The following is an 18286-nucleotide window of genomic DNA, read 5'->3' as shown; positions in this document are numbered from 1 at the left end:
GTTATAAATGGAATCTTTTCAACAGTTCTTTAACGATACTGTCACCTATTCTTGAAGAAAAATTATTACAAATATTAATGTTGCTACAATAAGGGCAAGAACAAGTATTGCAATTGCCGTAGATAGGGCTTTTTGAAGTCAGCATGAAGTTTGTGATTAAAATTTATATTCCTGTTGCACACTGATGCTCTAAAGTAATTGCATTTGATGGGGCTTTCTTCTGAGGCAGCAATAAATGCTAATAGTGTTGTCTGATCCTATAAGTCCTGCAAAGAAGCTAAATACAAATGGAGCTTGCTTTCAAGACCTCTGCGCATGAGATGGACTCATCAACTGTCATGTTCCAACATTCTGACAAAATAACTCAGTAGCTGCTGTCACAACAGGGTGTCATGGTCTGTTTCTGCATACTTAGTTATTGTGATCTTAAATAGAAATATTTGTGTGTACACATCCTGAATCATGTTCTCACTTTGCTGGTGTGTAATTTTTAGAGTGAGTGCTTTACCAGAGCCAGAAGAAGTTGGTGAACAAAACCTAGCTGATGAACTCTATTCTGATAAATACAAGTATGTACGGTTTGACCACATCTGCTTTCTGTCAGATGAATAGTTACAGCATGAACTGTTGTGAGAAGAAAGAAGAAAAAATTCTCTCTTCATTTGCTGTCTTAGAAAAAAAAAACAATGACTTCTTGTGAGAAAATCACACTAAACAAAAAGAAGATTCAATGGGTTTATTTACAAATGCGATACAATAAAATAATCTGTATACTCTTAATAAAAAAATGTTTATATACATGGAGATGACTCACCGATAAAATGTTAATAAAAATATTACAGTATTTACAAAGAAACCGTAGAATTGCACTCATTATTTTACATTCTGTACATATTGCATGCTTGTTAGGATTTATTAAATGGATATGACTCGATATTTCACAGTAGATTTTGTAAGATAAAAAGATCCCATATACTTCAAAAAACTTTTAACTAAAAAAAAAACTTCTTTCAGTCCCTCATTTATTGTCATAATAACTGTAGAGTGTATGTGGGTGTTATCATCTAAAGTCTTCGAGACTTTTTGCTTGCAAAAGGATTTTTAAAACAGTGTAAGAAGCATAGCATACAAAGACATAGTCACAGACTGTATGAGACGGTCTGTGTTGTGTGTGCACCATACCATGTTTTTTTTTTTTTTTTTTTTCAAATTCAACCTCCTGAGATGTGAAATGAACCACTGTAGGAGACTGAAGGACAGATGCAATCCAATGCTTCAGGGTTTGCCTTCTGATTTGTTCAAAATTCCAGAGCAACTTTGGCAATGTGCACCTGAGTTGAAAACAGCATCTAATACTGGCTGCGTATGTTCTTCTATGGACAAAGCTTGCAAGTCTAAAGTGAAATAAAACCAGCCTGTATTTTATGAAAGAGTACATCTGAATATCAGCTAAAGAACTCCTCTGGAAAACTGATTTTATTTCAATGGAATAGGCTCATTAACCCTATTCTATCATTACCACTTTTCACCTCTGACACCTTTTTGTTTGATTTTTGCCTTACATTGGCCAGGTTCACTTGTGACCGATTGTTTCGGAAAATTTTCAGGATCCAATCCCTTCGGTAAGTACATGTTCTGGCGATTTCAGTGAGAGTTCAGTTAAAGTGCCCTATAGGGGACGCTGTGGTAGCAGGACAACAGAGGTTTCCAATTCTTAGAATCAGAGCCTAGTATGAGTCTGTGGTGCAAACAGATGCTGGGCTGTGACAGGACAATGTCACCTGGGAATCGTGTAGCCGTAGGGCTTCTGCAGACAAAGAGAGCCGTGGTTGGGTAGTGGATGGCAGTAGTAGTGCTCTACCAGAGCTGCCAGAGAGGGAAATGTCAAATCTGCCTCTAGGAACACTCTGGAGTCCTACAAACAAATATAACGCAAAAAGGATATAATGGAAGAGAGAGAGAGAGAGGGAGACAGAGAGAGAGAGAGAGAGAGAGAGAGAAAGAAACTCATGTTAAGTATGGCTGAAAATGAGGATCCACTTTACTGGCTTGGTTTATTGTATATGTTCTTTCTAAATGAAACCTCAACATGAAACGCTGAGACTGACCTCCTCAAAGAGTCTGTAATTTCTGGCCTTGTTTAAACTCACATCCCAAACAACCAGCACCTGTGTAAGAATAAAGTAAAGGCTGTCATGAAAAATGGAAAAACAAACATACATTTGACCGTCCATTGTACATCAACACACAGTAACAAGAGAGTGAGCATAGTGCCTGTTTTTTGTACCTTTGATGTCTTTGTTCCTGAGTTTCTGATGCAGTACAGTCCATCCTGTGGTGAACTAAATGCTTCTTTGAATAATCTTCAAAAAAAGGGAAAATAGTAATGAATGACAGGTCTAACAGCAGGATTGCTATGCATAACGAATTGAAATCCTGTTGTCATGGCAAGTCACTCCCCACTAGGGGACAGTAGAAACCACTACAGACAGCTCAAGTGTAACTTTGGAACCTTGGACATAGATGTGGAAAATCAAAATAAAATTCTTGCTCATGGCCAGTGAAAATATACACTAATCAGTATCAGCATTTTCATTATATCAAACACTCAGGTGAATCAGTCATTTAGATTATTTAGATTATGGCTTTTACTGGGATTGATGGAAAAAATGTACCGTCAACTGTCATGGTGACATTTTGTACATTGTTAATGTTACAGGATGCTATGGAAACAAATAAGATTAAATTCTCTGTCTAGGTCTGAGCAAAATAATGACCATATTTACAGCCCACATAATGAAATAACCAATGAATCCATTGTAAAACACATTGACAAAGAATGCTGATCTATCAGTAACGTCACAGAAATTCAGATTTTATAATTTAAGAAAACCTAAGCAATCAGTCTACTCACTTTTCAACATTACTTGTTTCTGTTGTTTCCACAAAGACAGAATCTGGTAATTGCACCTAATGAAAACAAACAAAAAAACAAAAAATATGAAAACATTTTACCATCACTGACATTTGGAGCATGTTGTATTTTAGAACTTCTGAATTTGATTTTTCCCAGAATATCTGTTTACAGTGTTAGTTTGAAAGACCACTGAACATAAAACTATTAACATTGTACATTTTTAGCTTAGGGTGCTTTTTGCTTTTGACCGAGGAAATAGCACTTGCTCTGAACTCCAAAGTAGAATGTAATACCTGTTGGCGAACAAAAGTGATATTAGATGACACAAAATGTCAGTTTTACTCACATTTTCATAGTCTTCATCTGAGTCTTCAGCATCATTCTTTGGCGTATTTTTCTTTTTCAGTGGGTTCTCCTCCACAGATGAGCGGAAACTTTGTCCATCTGGTGATGATCTTCTGAGAGGTAATGCAAGTGTACAAAGGCCATCATCCACATGTCCAGGTTCAAAAGCATGAACAAACTACATCTCTTTTGACTGTTCACCTACTAATTATTTAGTTGTGAATCTCGCAAAAAGGATAGGAGGAAAAAGCAACAAAAAGGTTGATGATCTTCCATAACTTATCTATTTTTTTGTTACTCCAGCTAAAAAAATATCAGCATCTCAGGTTATCTTGTCTGTGTGAGTTGAATTTCTTTACGAATTGTTCACTATTGTGAGTCAAATATTTAAAATGATCTAAAAACTAATATTTTCGTGGAACAGATTGTGGAAAACTTATGCGTGAATTTGTCAAATGCGGTTCTGTATTGAGGATGCAGCATAAAAAATGGATTACTTACTGGAGAGATGGACGAAGAGGTTTGGGCTTGACCATTGGTACTGGAGGCTTGGGCACCACACTCGGCTTATGTCTCATTGGCATTAGAGACTGCTTGTCTTCATTGCTTGAGGTCCCATGGCTATGACTGGTTGTACTGACTTTATCCTCACGACTCAGAACCATTTTACTCTCTAGCTCACTGCAGATGGGCAGTGTGGCTGGCCCCTTCATTCCTATTAGGGGACTAGGCTTCCTTTCACACACGGGCAAGGTAGATACAGACATCTTTCCAGTCACTTGTTTTTTCAGGCTAGACAATGGAGGTGGTGGGGGCATAGAGCCCACAGACAGCTTTGGTTTTTGTAGATGGGGAGCACTGGGTAATGGTGGAGGGGGGCCCCTATTTATGACTTCTTTTGGTGAACACTGACTGGGAATGGGTGGAGGGCCTTTCTTGGTCACCGGGGATGGGGCACTTTTGCTGGGTGGAGGGGGCACTGGTGGTGGAGGACCTTTATGGTCCGGTTTCGGATGAACAGGGACCGGAGGTGGAGGGTAAGAAGGAGGAGGTGCAATTGACCTTCCTGTGAGAACAACCCAAGACAAATATGAAGAACGAACATGAATCTCTAAATATGGTCAACAATTATGAAGAAGCACAAGCAGTCTTACACCAAAATAGTCAGGAGGATTTTCATTAAATGTATGGCCTTAAAGAGCATTCATAGCTACCTGAAGATGTAGGTGATCCATCAGGTTTAAGGTAATCTTCTTCATCACTGTCTTCATCTTGGAGCATGTATTCTAAGTGAGAATTGTTGTGTGTACAGTATACAATTATACAAGTCATGGTACACTTCAATGTCTCTGTAATAAACTTCTGATTTCCATGCTAAGGAAAACTTTACTAATCCACTGACTCTTATTTAATTATATTGTCAATATTATTTAATTAGATTGATATCAACTGCCACACCTCTTTGTAGACTCTGAAACACTAAACAGCTCATTAATTTAACGAACCACTGCTTATGTACGGAGAATGTAAGCTTTCAACGTCAAACTTTTGCAGAATACTCAACAGCAGTATAATTGTACCTGCTTCCGGGTTGTCGGGGGCATGTATGATGTCTAGCGGGCTTTCAATTTGGCCATAGAAGCTCTCTGCATCAGAGTCTGACTCACTGTAGCAACAAAGTAGACAAGATATTTATGATTACTTATTATGATAAATGACATATTCACCCATTCGGCTGTTGAACCTTTCATCCAACCACCCAGATTCAGACTCTACTATGTACACATGCTAGTGAATAGGAACAATCTATTAGAAATAAGATATGCTCTCAATCGACTGTGTGAAAAATGAATTAAGATGAATAAGCTAATTAAACTCCTCAGTAGATTCTTTATTAAAAAAAGACAAAACCCACTTTCCTACCACATAACCCTAGTTATTGGCTCACAGTTATTCAAAAACAATGTGATACCTCATGTATGAACCATGAGAAGATACGCCCATTGCATCTAACAACAGAAAATTCATTTTGGCTGTAAGAACTGAGAAAATGATTGATCTTACCTTGGATCTTGAAAGTCTCTCTTATCATTATAATAGTCAATTTCTTTTCTCAAATGACGCATCCATTTCTGTAGGAGAATAAAAAAAGATCCATTTACGTTCATTTTTACACCATTTAAACAGAGCCATTATAAAGGCATACAATGCCATAAAGATTACCGTAAATTTTAAAAAATCCCCAGTGTTATGCATATTCATAAGTCAGAGAATTAAGCTGTAGCTTAAAACTCAAACTCTTCTGCTTGAAAGGTCAAAATCCTTGCCTCAGTAATCTTATTAAAACAACAGTATTAAGCAGATTCCTTGGAATTTAAAAAAAAGACATATTCATATGAATCAGCAAGAACTAAAGCATTGCTGCACGACAGAAATCACATGATAGAGCCACTAAGAAGCTGTTTGAGTGTGTTTTGACCACAAAGTGTATTTAAAGATTATTTGAGCTCACCCTTCTTTCTTCTTCACTGGCAGCTGAGAAGTACCAAGTGCGGTGCCTCTTGCTAAAGTGGACAATCTTGAAAGGAAAGACATTACTGGAAGTCGTCTCTTCTGCCGCCCTCATGACTCTATCAGCGAAACATAAAACATTTACTCATGAGGAGTAGACATAGTGTAAATATTCTCTCTCTCTCTGCCTGATAAGTGTGAGTAGGTCCTTTTGGAAATAAGCTTTTTGCCAAAACTCCCTACACAGATAGCTGAGTCTCACAGCCTGGTGTATCTGAATTAAGGGACTATTCATACATAGTCACAGGAGAGAATTCTGCCTACAGACAACAATTACAGGCTTTACCACCATCAGCATGCACAGTCAAATAAGAGCAATCACAAAGAGGTGCTGTAAAGTTGAATATTTTCCCTGACATAAATTCTGAGAATAAACTGAGAAAAATGCAACGTAACAGTAGCAAAAATCCTGCCTTTGCTTTCACAACCATGCAGAATTGAAACTCAAAGGTGTTAGGAAACAAAGAGCCATATGCATCTTGTAAGACAGAGGACAGGATGTGGTCACCAGAGCAGCCACAACAACACTAATGAGTCCATTCAGACCATTCAAACCACCTGCAACTTAAGTAACTGACATGCAAACCTGTTGTAGCCATTGAGAGAGAATGCCCCTTGAGGTGACGGAGAGGTACTGGTCTTGAAGTAGTAGACACAGCCTTTATGGATGATGATGTATCGAAGGGGCCCTAGAGATGAAATTGATTTTCCCTCAGTTGAGTACATACCATAAATTCATAACAGAAAAAATACATATAATTTTATTTAAATAATATCCATGATTAAATAATATCCACATTACATGTTGTGACTAAAAAATGTACTGTATTAATAGTTTCAAATGTATTTAATATTCAGCATAAATCCATAGTATTATAGAGTATCCTCAGTTCTGTTCTGCCATTGTTGAGACTGAGATTGGAGAGACAAATGTTCTATGGATGTAACATATTCCATGCCATGGAGTACAACTCACATTTCATGAGACTGAACTGACTCCCTCCTTTCTTGTGTAGATACCCAGAGGCAGATACCCCACCTGGCATGGTGAGGAGGTTCTGGGCTCCAATAGCCCTCATGGGAACGGGCCAGGAGATCTGAACAGCAGCCATATTTCTGCGGAGGGAAGGATCGAAGAAAATTAAAAGATGCTGATCTAATTTGAAGACAGCAAAAAGAATGCTTGGAGGCTGAGGGTAATATATCATATTCTACAAAAAACAAAACATGGCCTTCAGCTTCTGTCCACCACTTTGACCGTCAAAAACCCTAAGATCCGTCCAAAACCCTAACAAACACTTAGCATTACAATCACATACACATGCACTCGCACATGCACACGCACAGGAGCACACAGACAGACAGACACAGACACAGACACAGATACAGACACACACACACACGCACGCACACACACACACACACACACACACACACACACACATACACACACTTTCCCATATGTGTTTCCATATTCCTACTAATAACATAAGCAGCAAATTATTGAAACATGCGCTCTGAGACAAAGACAAATGTATCACCATAGCAAGTTGCAAAATATTGAAATTACATGCGAAGTATTTCTAGTTGCAGTGAACGCCCAAAAGAAAACTACTCCACAAAACAATCTATCCTTTTTAAGCCACACTCCCATCGAAACCACCACTAGAGGTTCACTTAATCACAACCCTTGACAGTGCTCTCTTTCTGTCCTTGGACTCAGCTTACCTCTTTCTCACGCTTCTCTTAACTCTTGGCTCAACTAAGCTCTCTCTGAACATGCTGGTGTTGAAGGGCAGAACAGAGAGGAGTACCTTAAAGGAGGCTGTTAACCACACAGAACTCTAAGTCCTGATAAAGCCAGCCAAAAACACAGGCTGCAAGCAAATCCTTGCCACTAGACCGGACAAGCATAGCAGGAAACTGTGTGTTTCCCCTGGAATGTGAAAGCCCCTCCTGGGCTGTTGATTGCTCTCCGGGTTGATGCTTTCCTGCCTGAGTTGCTGAGTCGTCACAATGCCATGTGAAGAACAGCAGTGTGCAGTTGTATGAGGGCAAATGAAGTGCTGAGGGAAAAAAAGTCCATCAGATCTTTTCCAGAAACTTTCCAGAAACTCTGCAGCCCTACAGCTCTGAAGCCACAGTGGAGGGATGCCACGGGACTGTTACGGGAGCTCAACCCAAGCAGATAGGCACGGAAGCATGACACTAGCAATCTCTCCAGCTGTTCAGAATGAGAGGGCAATTTGACTGAACAAATATACTCACTGAACCAGGGATATGCAGCCTGAGAGATTCAATGGACACCACCCAGTCCTGAGTGTGTTCAAGCCCCACATCATGGCTTTTTTAACATGTCAGTAAGAGCCTGGTCGTTCTAAACGGTACACAATATGTAACATGTCAAACCTACGCCTCATTTTGCTGAAACTAATGAAAATGTTAAATAAGCATTCTTTTGCCTCTGTAAAGGTACAGAACCATTAATATATTCCAATAAAATAATTCCAATACCAATAAAAAAATATTCAGCTTTAAAAAGTAGAAGTGCAGGTAGCTGCCAAAATAAGCGGCATCATCACTATGTGCCTTCAGACAGTTTAAACACAATTTAATATAGATTTTACAAGTGTCTGGATTTCCTTTATGGGGATGTCACGCCGTTCTTCCATGACAAATTTCCATCACTTGGTGTTGTGTTCACTGTTAGAAAATACTATCAGAGGCCCTTCCCATTCATTTTAAACTGGCTTAAGATTTGGTAAATGAGATGATGCTGACCTTTAGTTTACATCGCTTTCATGCTCATCAAACCATTTAGTGTCCACCCACTCAGAGGTCCTGTCACCGTAGAAAGGACCATTCCCATCAGGATAGAAATACTTACAAGGTAAACAGGACAGAGGGTGAACACTTTAGAATGGCTTCGTATCTGTAAAGCCATTTCTTTTTCCCACTAAGGAGCTCGGTGGACATACCAGAAAAACGCGCCCCATACCATCACGGCTGTCAGACCTGTTCCATCCGGTAACTAAACCATTAAGATTATGTTTTCTTTTGGCGGCTGCTATACACGCACTCTGCCAGTTGAGGACAGGGTGAAGGATGGTTCATTTGACCTAATGATTTTTCTTGCCACATTGCTTGCTGTCTTTGCATCATTTGAAACAGGCATTTTCAAGCATAATAATATGTACACTGCGGTCTGACCATAGTATCCCACTCTGTGAAGTTTCCAGCACTTCTTGATGAAGCTGCCTGTTTACACTTAAGATTAATATTTGAACTCATCTAATTCAAGTTAGCTCGTCTGTCTTCATCATGGAAAGTCATGTGAAACAGTCTCTCCTAAATGCACCATCACCGCTTTTTCAAAGCTCCTGACATCCTTTCCCTTTGTTGTGGTAGCCTAAATAGCAGATCACTGGTCCTACGCAGCTTTTTTTTGGTACATGATCCTAAACATGATGTTTAATGTTTAGTTAAAACTTAAGACTGGAGACACACCTGTGTGAATGCAATAGCTTTCAATGTGTCTGTTTCATGTTGTTCTCAGCCTGTCTCTTTTATTTTGGAAGTTGAATGTATGAAGGATCTATTTGCAGTGGACTGTTGTGCAGAATATGACTCTGCTTGTATGTGCAGTTTATGATTCTGGCTCTGTATTGGCAAAGGCAACAGGAATAGCTGGAAACTGTGAAATTAAGTTGTGCATATCAAAAAAAAAAAAAAAAAGAAAGAAAGAAAAAAGTTTTAAAATAGTGCAATTATTTCTGTAGAGTTGCTTCATTTATGTATTCTGACCTACCAGTCTCTACACGCAGTAAAATAGAAATGGCCATCAGGAAAAGGATGTTTCCTGCTTATCAGAATCCAAAGCCCAAACAGGAAGAGTGAGGAAAATGCCTGCTTCATTTAGCTGACCCCCCCTTAATCAGCCTCTGTAAACAGGCAGGGCTAACTGATTTTGAGATTAAAGCACATGGATATCGCATGTAAACAAGACACAGACAAAAGACAGGGACACAACATCATACTAGTTTATCTCAACATACAAGTCAGTATGACAGAACACTAAGCTACATACTACTAGTAGCACAAGCACAAGATCTGGTTAATGCTAGTGTCTGCTAAGATAAGGAGATCAAGCCACCCTTAGTAACAGATAAAATATTTAATCAGACAAGTTTTCAGTTTTGTCCTTCACACACTGTGTTTCCAACTGATGGTGAACTGTTGATGACCAAACCACAAACTACCACGTGTTGAACCTGAATTCAAACAGCACATTGAATTGCGTATTCACTAATATGATCCAGTTCAAAGGCATATTTTCTTTCCAATGACTATTAAGCTGAATCAAAGTGTAGCCTGAGAGAGGCAGCTGTTGATGAGTGAAATCATAAGTTTTCTCCATCTAAGAAGCAAATTGGTAATACAAAAAATTTACTGAACATCGTAAAAAATCCTGGAGGTTTTGATTGTCTCAGGTCAGACATAAGACTAGTTCAAACATTAGCCATACTCTCTTTAAGATTAGCTCTAGCATTTGGCTTTCAGAACCAGATGATACACAACTAAATCAGCATACTCCACACCTTTATCGTTCACTTATAAAACCTTTTATTATTCAGGCTTTTTTGTTTTATGGTTGTGGCATTACACTTTCCCACACAACAGGCTACCCTTACTTGAGTTCATTGTCTCATGTAATCCGATGTGGTTATCTGTGATTACTCAATAGAATATTGTGGTCATAGTGCTTTTTCAAAACTGTCATCAAAACTCCAACACCCTTATTTACCGTCAATATAGAAAACAGCTGGTATATGTTGAACATGGAGAGCAAATTCAAAGACACTTTTTAAAACAGCAGTTCCAACTGAAGTGGAAGTTAAGAGCTAGCCTGGGAAATCAGTAAGAATCCAAACTCTTAAGAGCGTGACTTTTTCCCCCCTTCATCTGTTCACTGCAACATATTCTAGTTCTCCTTTCCTTGTATGTGTTTAGTGGTCAAAAGCTACAGTCAGAACCTCAAGAAAGGCTATGTGCTGTTATTCTGCCTCTGTGGCATACATGGCTTTCCTCTGCATCACTTTCCATCTCCTTATATGTGCATGCCGTAAAAACAGGAAGTCCTCACTAAAATTACACACTCTGTGCCGTTTTAAATAAAAGAGCTAGGGTTGGAATTCACAAATGCTTAAAATAATCCTGATCGTATCTAGTCGGCAGTGAGAGAAAATGAGTTCTCATTTTGCTAGCCTACAGTGGCATGTGAAAAACTGTGGGTCTAAGTTTCATGAAGAGTAGGAGGTTCTCTCATATTTGCATAGCCAGTAGTGGAAATATAGACCAAGGAAAAAAGATTCTACAATCCATTCAAATCTGCCATATCTATAATTATTTTTATTTCAGGTTTCCTCCTAGTTTTTGTTGGGGCTCCTCTCTTGACCCTACCCCAACTGGTAGCCAAATAAGTGGCTGCACTCAACAATCTGTCAACAATCGCAGTGTCAACACAGTTGATTACGTATGATTACACGAAATATGATTACACGTTGTTTCAGCTTTTTAAAATTTCAAAGCCTCGGCTGGATTAACTGCCAGGTTTCTCATTCTTATCGTATTCTCTCAAGCAGTTGAATGTGTGTAAATACAAGTGTTCTGTATAGAAAGTGGACAAAGGCAGTGATGAAAAAAGCGTACTTACATTATATCCTGATCTTTGAAACACATTTTTCCATTTGCCTGATTATGAATGATCACTCGCTTTTTTTTCACAGACAGAGCCATGGACACAGGCCAGCGTTTGTGACCATGTTATCTGTAGGACATTGGCCACCCCGACGGAAGACAAGAGACAACTCGAGCCTAAGAAACGACTGATAGAGCTGAAAGTGAGAGAAACTCTCTGTGATCGAAGGCTGAGACGAGTCATTTCCTCTAAGCCTTCTCTCAGACCCCCCACGCCAAGACACAGCATCATGTCAGAGCTGTGTGACTTCCTGTTCCCTTCTCTGGCAGTCGAGCTCATTGGGCGCTGCCACCAAGGCCCTGCTCTCAAACTGTAAACGCACAATCCAGTTGATGACAGAGGGACTTTCCATTATCACAACTGGAACTTGCTTTAGTGCAGTGGCAACAGCACACAACAAATGACTAAACATGACTCAATGTGAACCAGTGAGCTAATGACTTGTCTGTCAACTAACAATGAGCACAATGGAAATTTGCTTCTAATTTATCTGAAAAAGATTAAGACTAGTCCTGGACTAAATTGATTTCTGATTGCACCTAACCCTAAACCATACTGTGCTTCAAAGTATCCCCCTTATTCTGCTCTAGGACAAGATTTTATCTTGTCTGAGACATAAACAATCTGGAAGAGACAAAACATTTAACAAGGAATATATGTTTTCAAGCACCTTTGTTAAGAACATAGTGTCTGTGCCCTTAGTAGACTGAAAGCATTTGTGACCACAGTGTTGTTGTTTCCACCTCCAAAATACTCTCCATTCCCTCTAAATTTCCGTGTTGTTGGGGAATTTGTCAAGAAAGTAAAAGTTAAAAAACGTAATAAACTGTCTACCATTTCACTTCCCAACGTTAAAATGCAAGGTGATTATAAATTCTAGAAGATTCCACCAAATTGCTGGTTGATAATATTTCACCATTTGTGGCTTTTTAGTGACTACCATCAAGCAATCTTAATTCCTGGTGATTTAATATTAAATGAGTTTTTATTTTGGTATTAAACGCAAGATTAAGGATCTCACACAGAGAAACCATCTGAAAAAATTAATCAGACAATCTGAAAATGAGACCAAAACTCTTGTCAGCGAGTGGAAGAGGAACGGGATGGCTCATTACATCATACAGTAAAACAGATCTAATAAATGAAAAATTTTGTTGCTATATTACAATGTTGCAAAAACAATGTTACAAAACAATGTTACTGACTGAGTGGCAAAGTGAACTGAACTAATCACAAACCAAGTTATTCAGAAGTTCTCAGATATACCAGTAGAGTTCACCACAGTGTGTAATATAACACTGATCTCCTTGTGTCATTAACATCGGTTTCATGTTCCTTTTTAAGCAGGAACATGTGCTCTGGTCGACAGCCTATAAAATCAAAAGTGCACTGAAATCCCCAGGAAGAGGATACCAGCCTTTAAGCTTTCACTTTATCCACTGGAAATGAATAAAAAAATAAAAATCAAAAGTCCCGCCTAAACTCAACACGTACAACACGTAGCACAAATGCCAACCATTATCTAAATCAGTAGCAATCCATAAGAGTACTTATGAGGTTTAATTTTTTTTGTGAAAAGAAACTTACCCATTGAGACCATCTGAAGTGTGTGATCACCATAACATGAACAGTTTGCTGTGAGAGCAACTTCACTTCCTCTGTGTTTGACTTGAATGTGCTATTTACGAGACCCTCCCATTGACTGCTGTATTCTCACACGGACAATGGACAAGTAATGTTGCTCTGGCCTCTCAACATTAGAGCTTATTGCCTTGACTGTTGATGTAAAATATTCAGTTTTGATCTTTTTTTCAGGTGCGACTGTTGTTCCCGGTCCAGATGGCAATGATTGACCTTTTTGGTGGATATAAGCTTTCTTGTTTCCTGTTGAGACAATTAGGAGAGCAATATCTATACCTTTTAATAGTTATCTCCAATAATATTCCCCTATTTCATCATCCCTCTGCAGAAGCGATTTACCCCTGCTAGAACTAAAAGCCACATATGTATTGTTTTGAGACCCAACTCACTACAATTTTGTTCAGATTTTATATTGAGAAAAAGCAGCATTAGGTTGGTTTTTGGGCAGAAATACTAAGAAAGGAGCATGGTGAAATCAAATGTAGTAGTGCTGGTGAACAGCAGAGGAAGTGCTGGAGAGTGTCTGTTATAGCGTGACTTCCAGCAAATGGGGCAAACGTTAATGAACCATTCAGTTCCAATAGTTATCGCTAGTGGCCTTTTCCTCTTAATTGTTTGTGATCCTCTTTATCTCACCAGTGTTGCCAACCAGAAAAAAAAAAAAGAAGAAAAGAGAGCCAAAAGGATGGAAACGATTAGACGATGTCTCATGAGACTGATAAGATGCGTGAAAACACTCTAAAATTTAGAGTCCTTCGTAAAACTGAGCTCGCTGTGCTAAAGTTTCTCAGCACGTTAGTGTGGTGAGTTCTTGTATGTCTTGGTCAACAGTTTCCACCGCATGGTGAGACTGAAGAACTGTGAAATGTCGGAAAATAAATATAACATTTGTATTGCATAAATTATAATGTGTTGGAGCTTCTTCCTGATAAACTGTGCAGTTTGATGGTGGAGAGATCTCAGATGTTATTTCAACCTGACTACTGAAAGCGCAGTGAATTAGAAACTGAAGGGTAGAGTCATATTGTAGTGTATCATCAATTATCAGTCACTCATCAATCAGCATCAGATTCAAGAAGAAATAAATAAAAGATAACATCCTCCAAATATATAAATTAATAAACCAAGCGAGGAATGGAAAATCACATAGAATCAGAGCAACTTTTCTGGGAAAACACCACACCTTTCCAGTGATGCCATTAGTTGTCAATGATGTCCACGTGCATGTTGGCTGGCATTCTGTGTCTGCATGTTCTGTAACTCTCATCACTGTGGAGGGAAAAAGCTTAGAGTGGATAGAATGACTCCCAAAATTCTACATTACAGAATATGTATCATATGTTTTAAAGCCATTCATTTTCATGGAGCACAGCATAGTCCCACAATGAGTGCAGAGATGCATTTGAATCAGACATTTCACTGATTTGTGACCAGACATTTTAGTTATATGATCTGCAGTTAGAAATAAACCCACGGGATTGTAATGACTTGATGATCACTACCAGGCACTAGGAGTTTCAATCACCTCTAGTATTTCTGTAAGGTAGCAACACTCAGAATGACTGATCTGAATCCACTGTGTCTTATGCGCTAGCATTTCAGATTCGGTGGTTGTTCTTAATAGAAACAGCATCTCTGTGACATGCTTTCCTGTTTTCTTAATATGTTATTTACACTCAAAAGAAGCAGGAAAAGGGGCGAATAAAAGGATACATAACCACAAGTTAGAGTTGGTCGTAGCACTCTATTTGAAACACTGAGAATACAAAAGACCTCAAAAATATATAAGATTCTCCTTGGTAAGCACTGTACATACATAATATGCCTATTACTGTTGATGTGGGTTTCTCTTAATACTGCCACAAAGGAAGAAGTCTATGTCATTATAACGACTGAAAGAAAAGATTTTTTTTTCTGTTTTTGTCTGTTTGTTTTGTTATGGGTTTTTTTTAGGTGTTGGGGGTGTCATCATATATTTCACTTTATACATCTGACTGTTTTGAACAGGTGGTTTATGTGTAGGTGGGGATGTCACAGGGAGGATTTTTTTCCACAGTTTTTGGATTGTACACACACACGCCCACTCCTCCCAGTTTCCGGCAGTTTCTAATCTTGTAATATAAACATTTCTTTGCAGTGAATCACAATCCAAGAAAAAAGCTCAGAGATCACAGTTCAAACAAAAAATTGCGTGTTGAGTGAATGCACATAATCCAATGAACTTTATTAAAAGCTCTGTGTTAGAGACCATACAAACTCAGCATCAGTTTCAGGACACACAGTCATTAAATCGTTGCTTTGTAGATGGACATTAACATTTCCTCTTCTTTAGTTTGTAGCCATGCATAGCTGCAGTTATGTCCGTCAGTTTACTATTATGCAAATAATGGATTTAGGTGTCACAAAATATAAGTCTGGCTACAACTTCCCCTTTAGCAAAATGTCTTTGACTATATCTTCAACATGTATCCACAGTAAAAACATACTGGTCATGTAGTTAAAACAGTATGAAAATGATGTTTTTATGATTATTTACATTGTCCCTGTCTTTCATCCAGAGATGAACTGAATGCAAAACTGAGAGCTGAAGAGAAGAAGTGAAAGCTTGTTTTCCAGCATATCTTAAAACTGTAGCTACTGCTGACGCCTTTGCAACCCCCACGCATTTGAGCAGAGTCTAAAATTAAATGCCACTGAGCGGAAACACTGACAATTGTCTCATCGCAAGACAGTTGAACCTCAAATTTTTTTTTTCTTCTTTACGTGACCTTTATCATGCTACAGTCCATCGTGCTAACAAATGCACAAATGCATGTCATAGATGAAGGCAGAGTTTGCTCCCACACATGTTTTCATGGTTATTTTGAGACTTCCTTAATTCTAATATCCCACTGTTTTATTTTTAACAAATATGCATTTCAAAGTAGTCTGAATCACCAAATGCTACAAAGGTCTTTCTGGTAAAAGTGTCAGCTAAAATCGCTCTCTCTCTCTCTCTCTCTCTCTCTCTCTCTCTCTCTCTCTCCCCCTCACTCTCTCTCTCTCTCTTTCTTTCTCTCTCTCTTTACCATAATTTGAGAAATTATCCAACTTTCCAATGTCCTTGGAACTTCCTCTCTTTCAATAAAATACTTGTGCTTATTTTGCCTCTTATTTTGCATTAGCACATAGCTCTTAAGATTAGAATAGCCTTGAACATTACCTCAGGGGAAAGATAACAAAGTTCCAAGGGCAATGAGGTTAGACTGGCAGTCTGCAGCACAACACAGGAGAACACTGCCATCTGCTGTTTCTCTTTTTCACATACAAAGTATGGGGGTAAATTTGGGAGATGTTTGAAAAATTATCTAAGTTTACCGGGGCAGACAGAAAAAATGGCCACACACTGAAGTCCTGTTTTGTTTCTGTTTGTGCATTCCTTTACACAGTGATTAATTTGTGATGTTGTGCAAAGCTAGGATGAAACTAATACAGCCAACACTTCCAAAATCACAGGAGTGTATCTGACTGCCAGTCTCAGATATCTGTTTCAGGAGCATGGATGGTAGACCAAATCTAATAAATATTAGAGGAATACCAGTTCCTTTACAAGTCATTCAACACTGCTCAACTACCCCACCCTTTAACCCATTCAACATTGTTGTGTAAACCATCACCCATGAAACAAGACAAAAGGGCAAATTTGGCCTTTGAATCCCAAAAGTCCTGTTTGCCCCAAGCAGTAGTAATTAGCTGAGCAACAAATGACTGGCCAGTGTTTAATAACACCTGACTCCTACAGGAAGGGCGGATAGAAAATTTGTAGTACCTGGCCATCGAGTACAATGAACTGAGTAGCCCTTAACCAGAACACGAGTATGAGAGCTTTCCTGGGCTCTGAACAGTTGCATCAACTGCAAACTATTTTTTAATTGCTGTACTTTCTGTGTTTACTAGTATGTTTGTGAAGTCAGAAAATATCTTCTCTGATGTGATAACTAGAGCTATTATTGTAGTAACTCATTCATGGTGATATAAAGTGGAAACTACACCCTCCATGCTCTTGAAAGTAAAACAGACATTGTTATGTGGAGAGGACCACACTGAAGTTAATTTATTTCACTTTATTGATTTCAAACGCTATATGCATAGTCGTAAAATTATTTAGCATTGTTTAAAGTCGCTTGATTTATTTCAAATGCATGTAAGTGAACGTATTTAGCAAAATAACAACGCAGTGACTAAAGACTATACATTAATTGTCTACACCTAAAATCAAACAAAATTAAACAACTAAAACTAAACCTCTAACAAATAGACTCCCTATTAGATGCTGAAGACTTCTGTTCCTCTAAACATTCATTTGCTCCAACCCAAACACTTGTAAAGTCCTTGAATAAGACATTTTACAGGATTCACATTTCTTACAGGAAATGGGAAAAAAGTATGTCAGAAGCCCCCACCATTGTGACTGCACAAAAATAGCCTCTTTGTGAAACAACAATAGCATCAAATAAAAGCTATAATCCTAATAAAAAGCCAAAGAAAGGACCGAAATTTCTGCGCTTAAGCTAACCCATGCTAAGTTGCTTTTTATTAGCGAGTGAGAGAGAGAGGCAAGGCAGATTTGCCAAATGGATTTTGCATTTATTTAACTTTCAAACAAATAGTACCATACATTACAAAGTAAATTACAAATGGACAATTAAAACTAACTTATTTAATCTTTGATTTGTAAAACACTGCATTATAACTTACAATATATAATTAGCTGAAATGTGTTCTGAAAATTGCATATAAAATTTCATGGTCATTAAGGCATTTTTGGACTATTAAATTAACTTGACTAGGGTTTTCATCGGACCACCGACAATTATCAGGGGTCTACTGGTTTTTACCTTTGCTACATTAACTTTTCTTTAGTGTCTTGCCCAAACACTTCACATGTGTGCAAAAGCTGCTCTGAAGGAACAAGCAAGAAATGAACTTGAATGGGGTTTACATCGGACCACCGACAGTTATCAGGAGTCTAATGGTTTTTACCTTTGCTAATATTAACTTTTCTTTAGTGTTTT

General features: G+C 38.3%; 1 protein-coding gene across 1 annotated transcript; it reads right to left on the bottom strand.

Annotated features, from left to right (window-relative positions):
* Positions 1-1580: 1580 nt before the first annotated feature.
* Positions 1581-13204, bottom strand: sh3bp2 (SH3-domain binding protein 2). Its single transcript, XM_030769967.1, has 13 exons — positions 13179-13204; positions 6810-6949; positions 6420-6522; positions 5775-5892; positions 5327-5394; positions 4843-4928; positions 4477-4548; positions 3764-4328; positions 3264-3375; positions 2915-2970; positions 2288-2363; positions 2109-2168; positions 1581-1915 (listed from the first exon to the last, which is right to left on the bottom strand). Exons 2-13 carry the CDS (start codon positions 6943-6945, stop codon positions 1778-1780), a joined length of 1590 nt encoding a protein of 529 aa, XP_030625827.1. The 5' UTR covers positions 6946-6949; positions 13179-13204; the 3' UTR covers positions 1581-1777.
* Between the last annotated feature and the right edge of the window lie 5082 nt (positions 13205-18286).

Source organism: Chanos chanos, chromosome 3, assembly GCF_902362185.1.
Source record: "Chanos chanos chromosome 3, fChaCha1.1, whole genome shotgun sequence".
NCBI lineage: Eukaryota > Metazoa > Chordata > Actinopteri > Gonorynchiformes > Chanidae > Chanos > Chanos chanos.
Note: the sequence above shows the minus strand (reverse complement) of the source record. Positions and strands in the feature narration are given on the sequence as shown.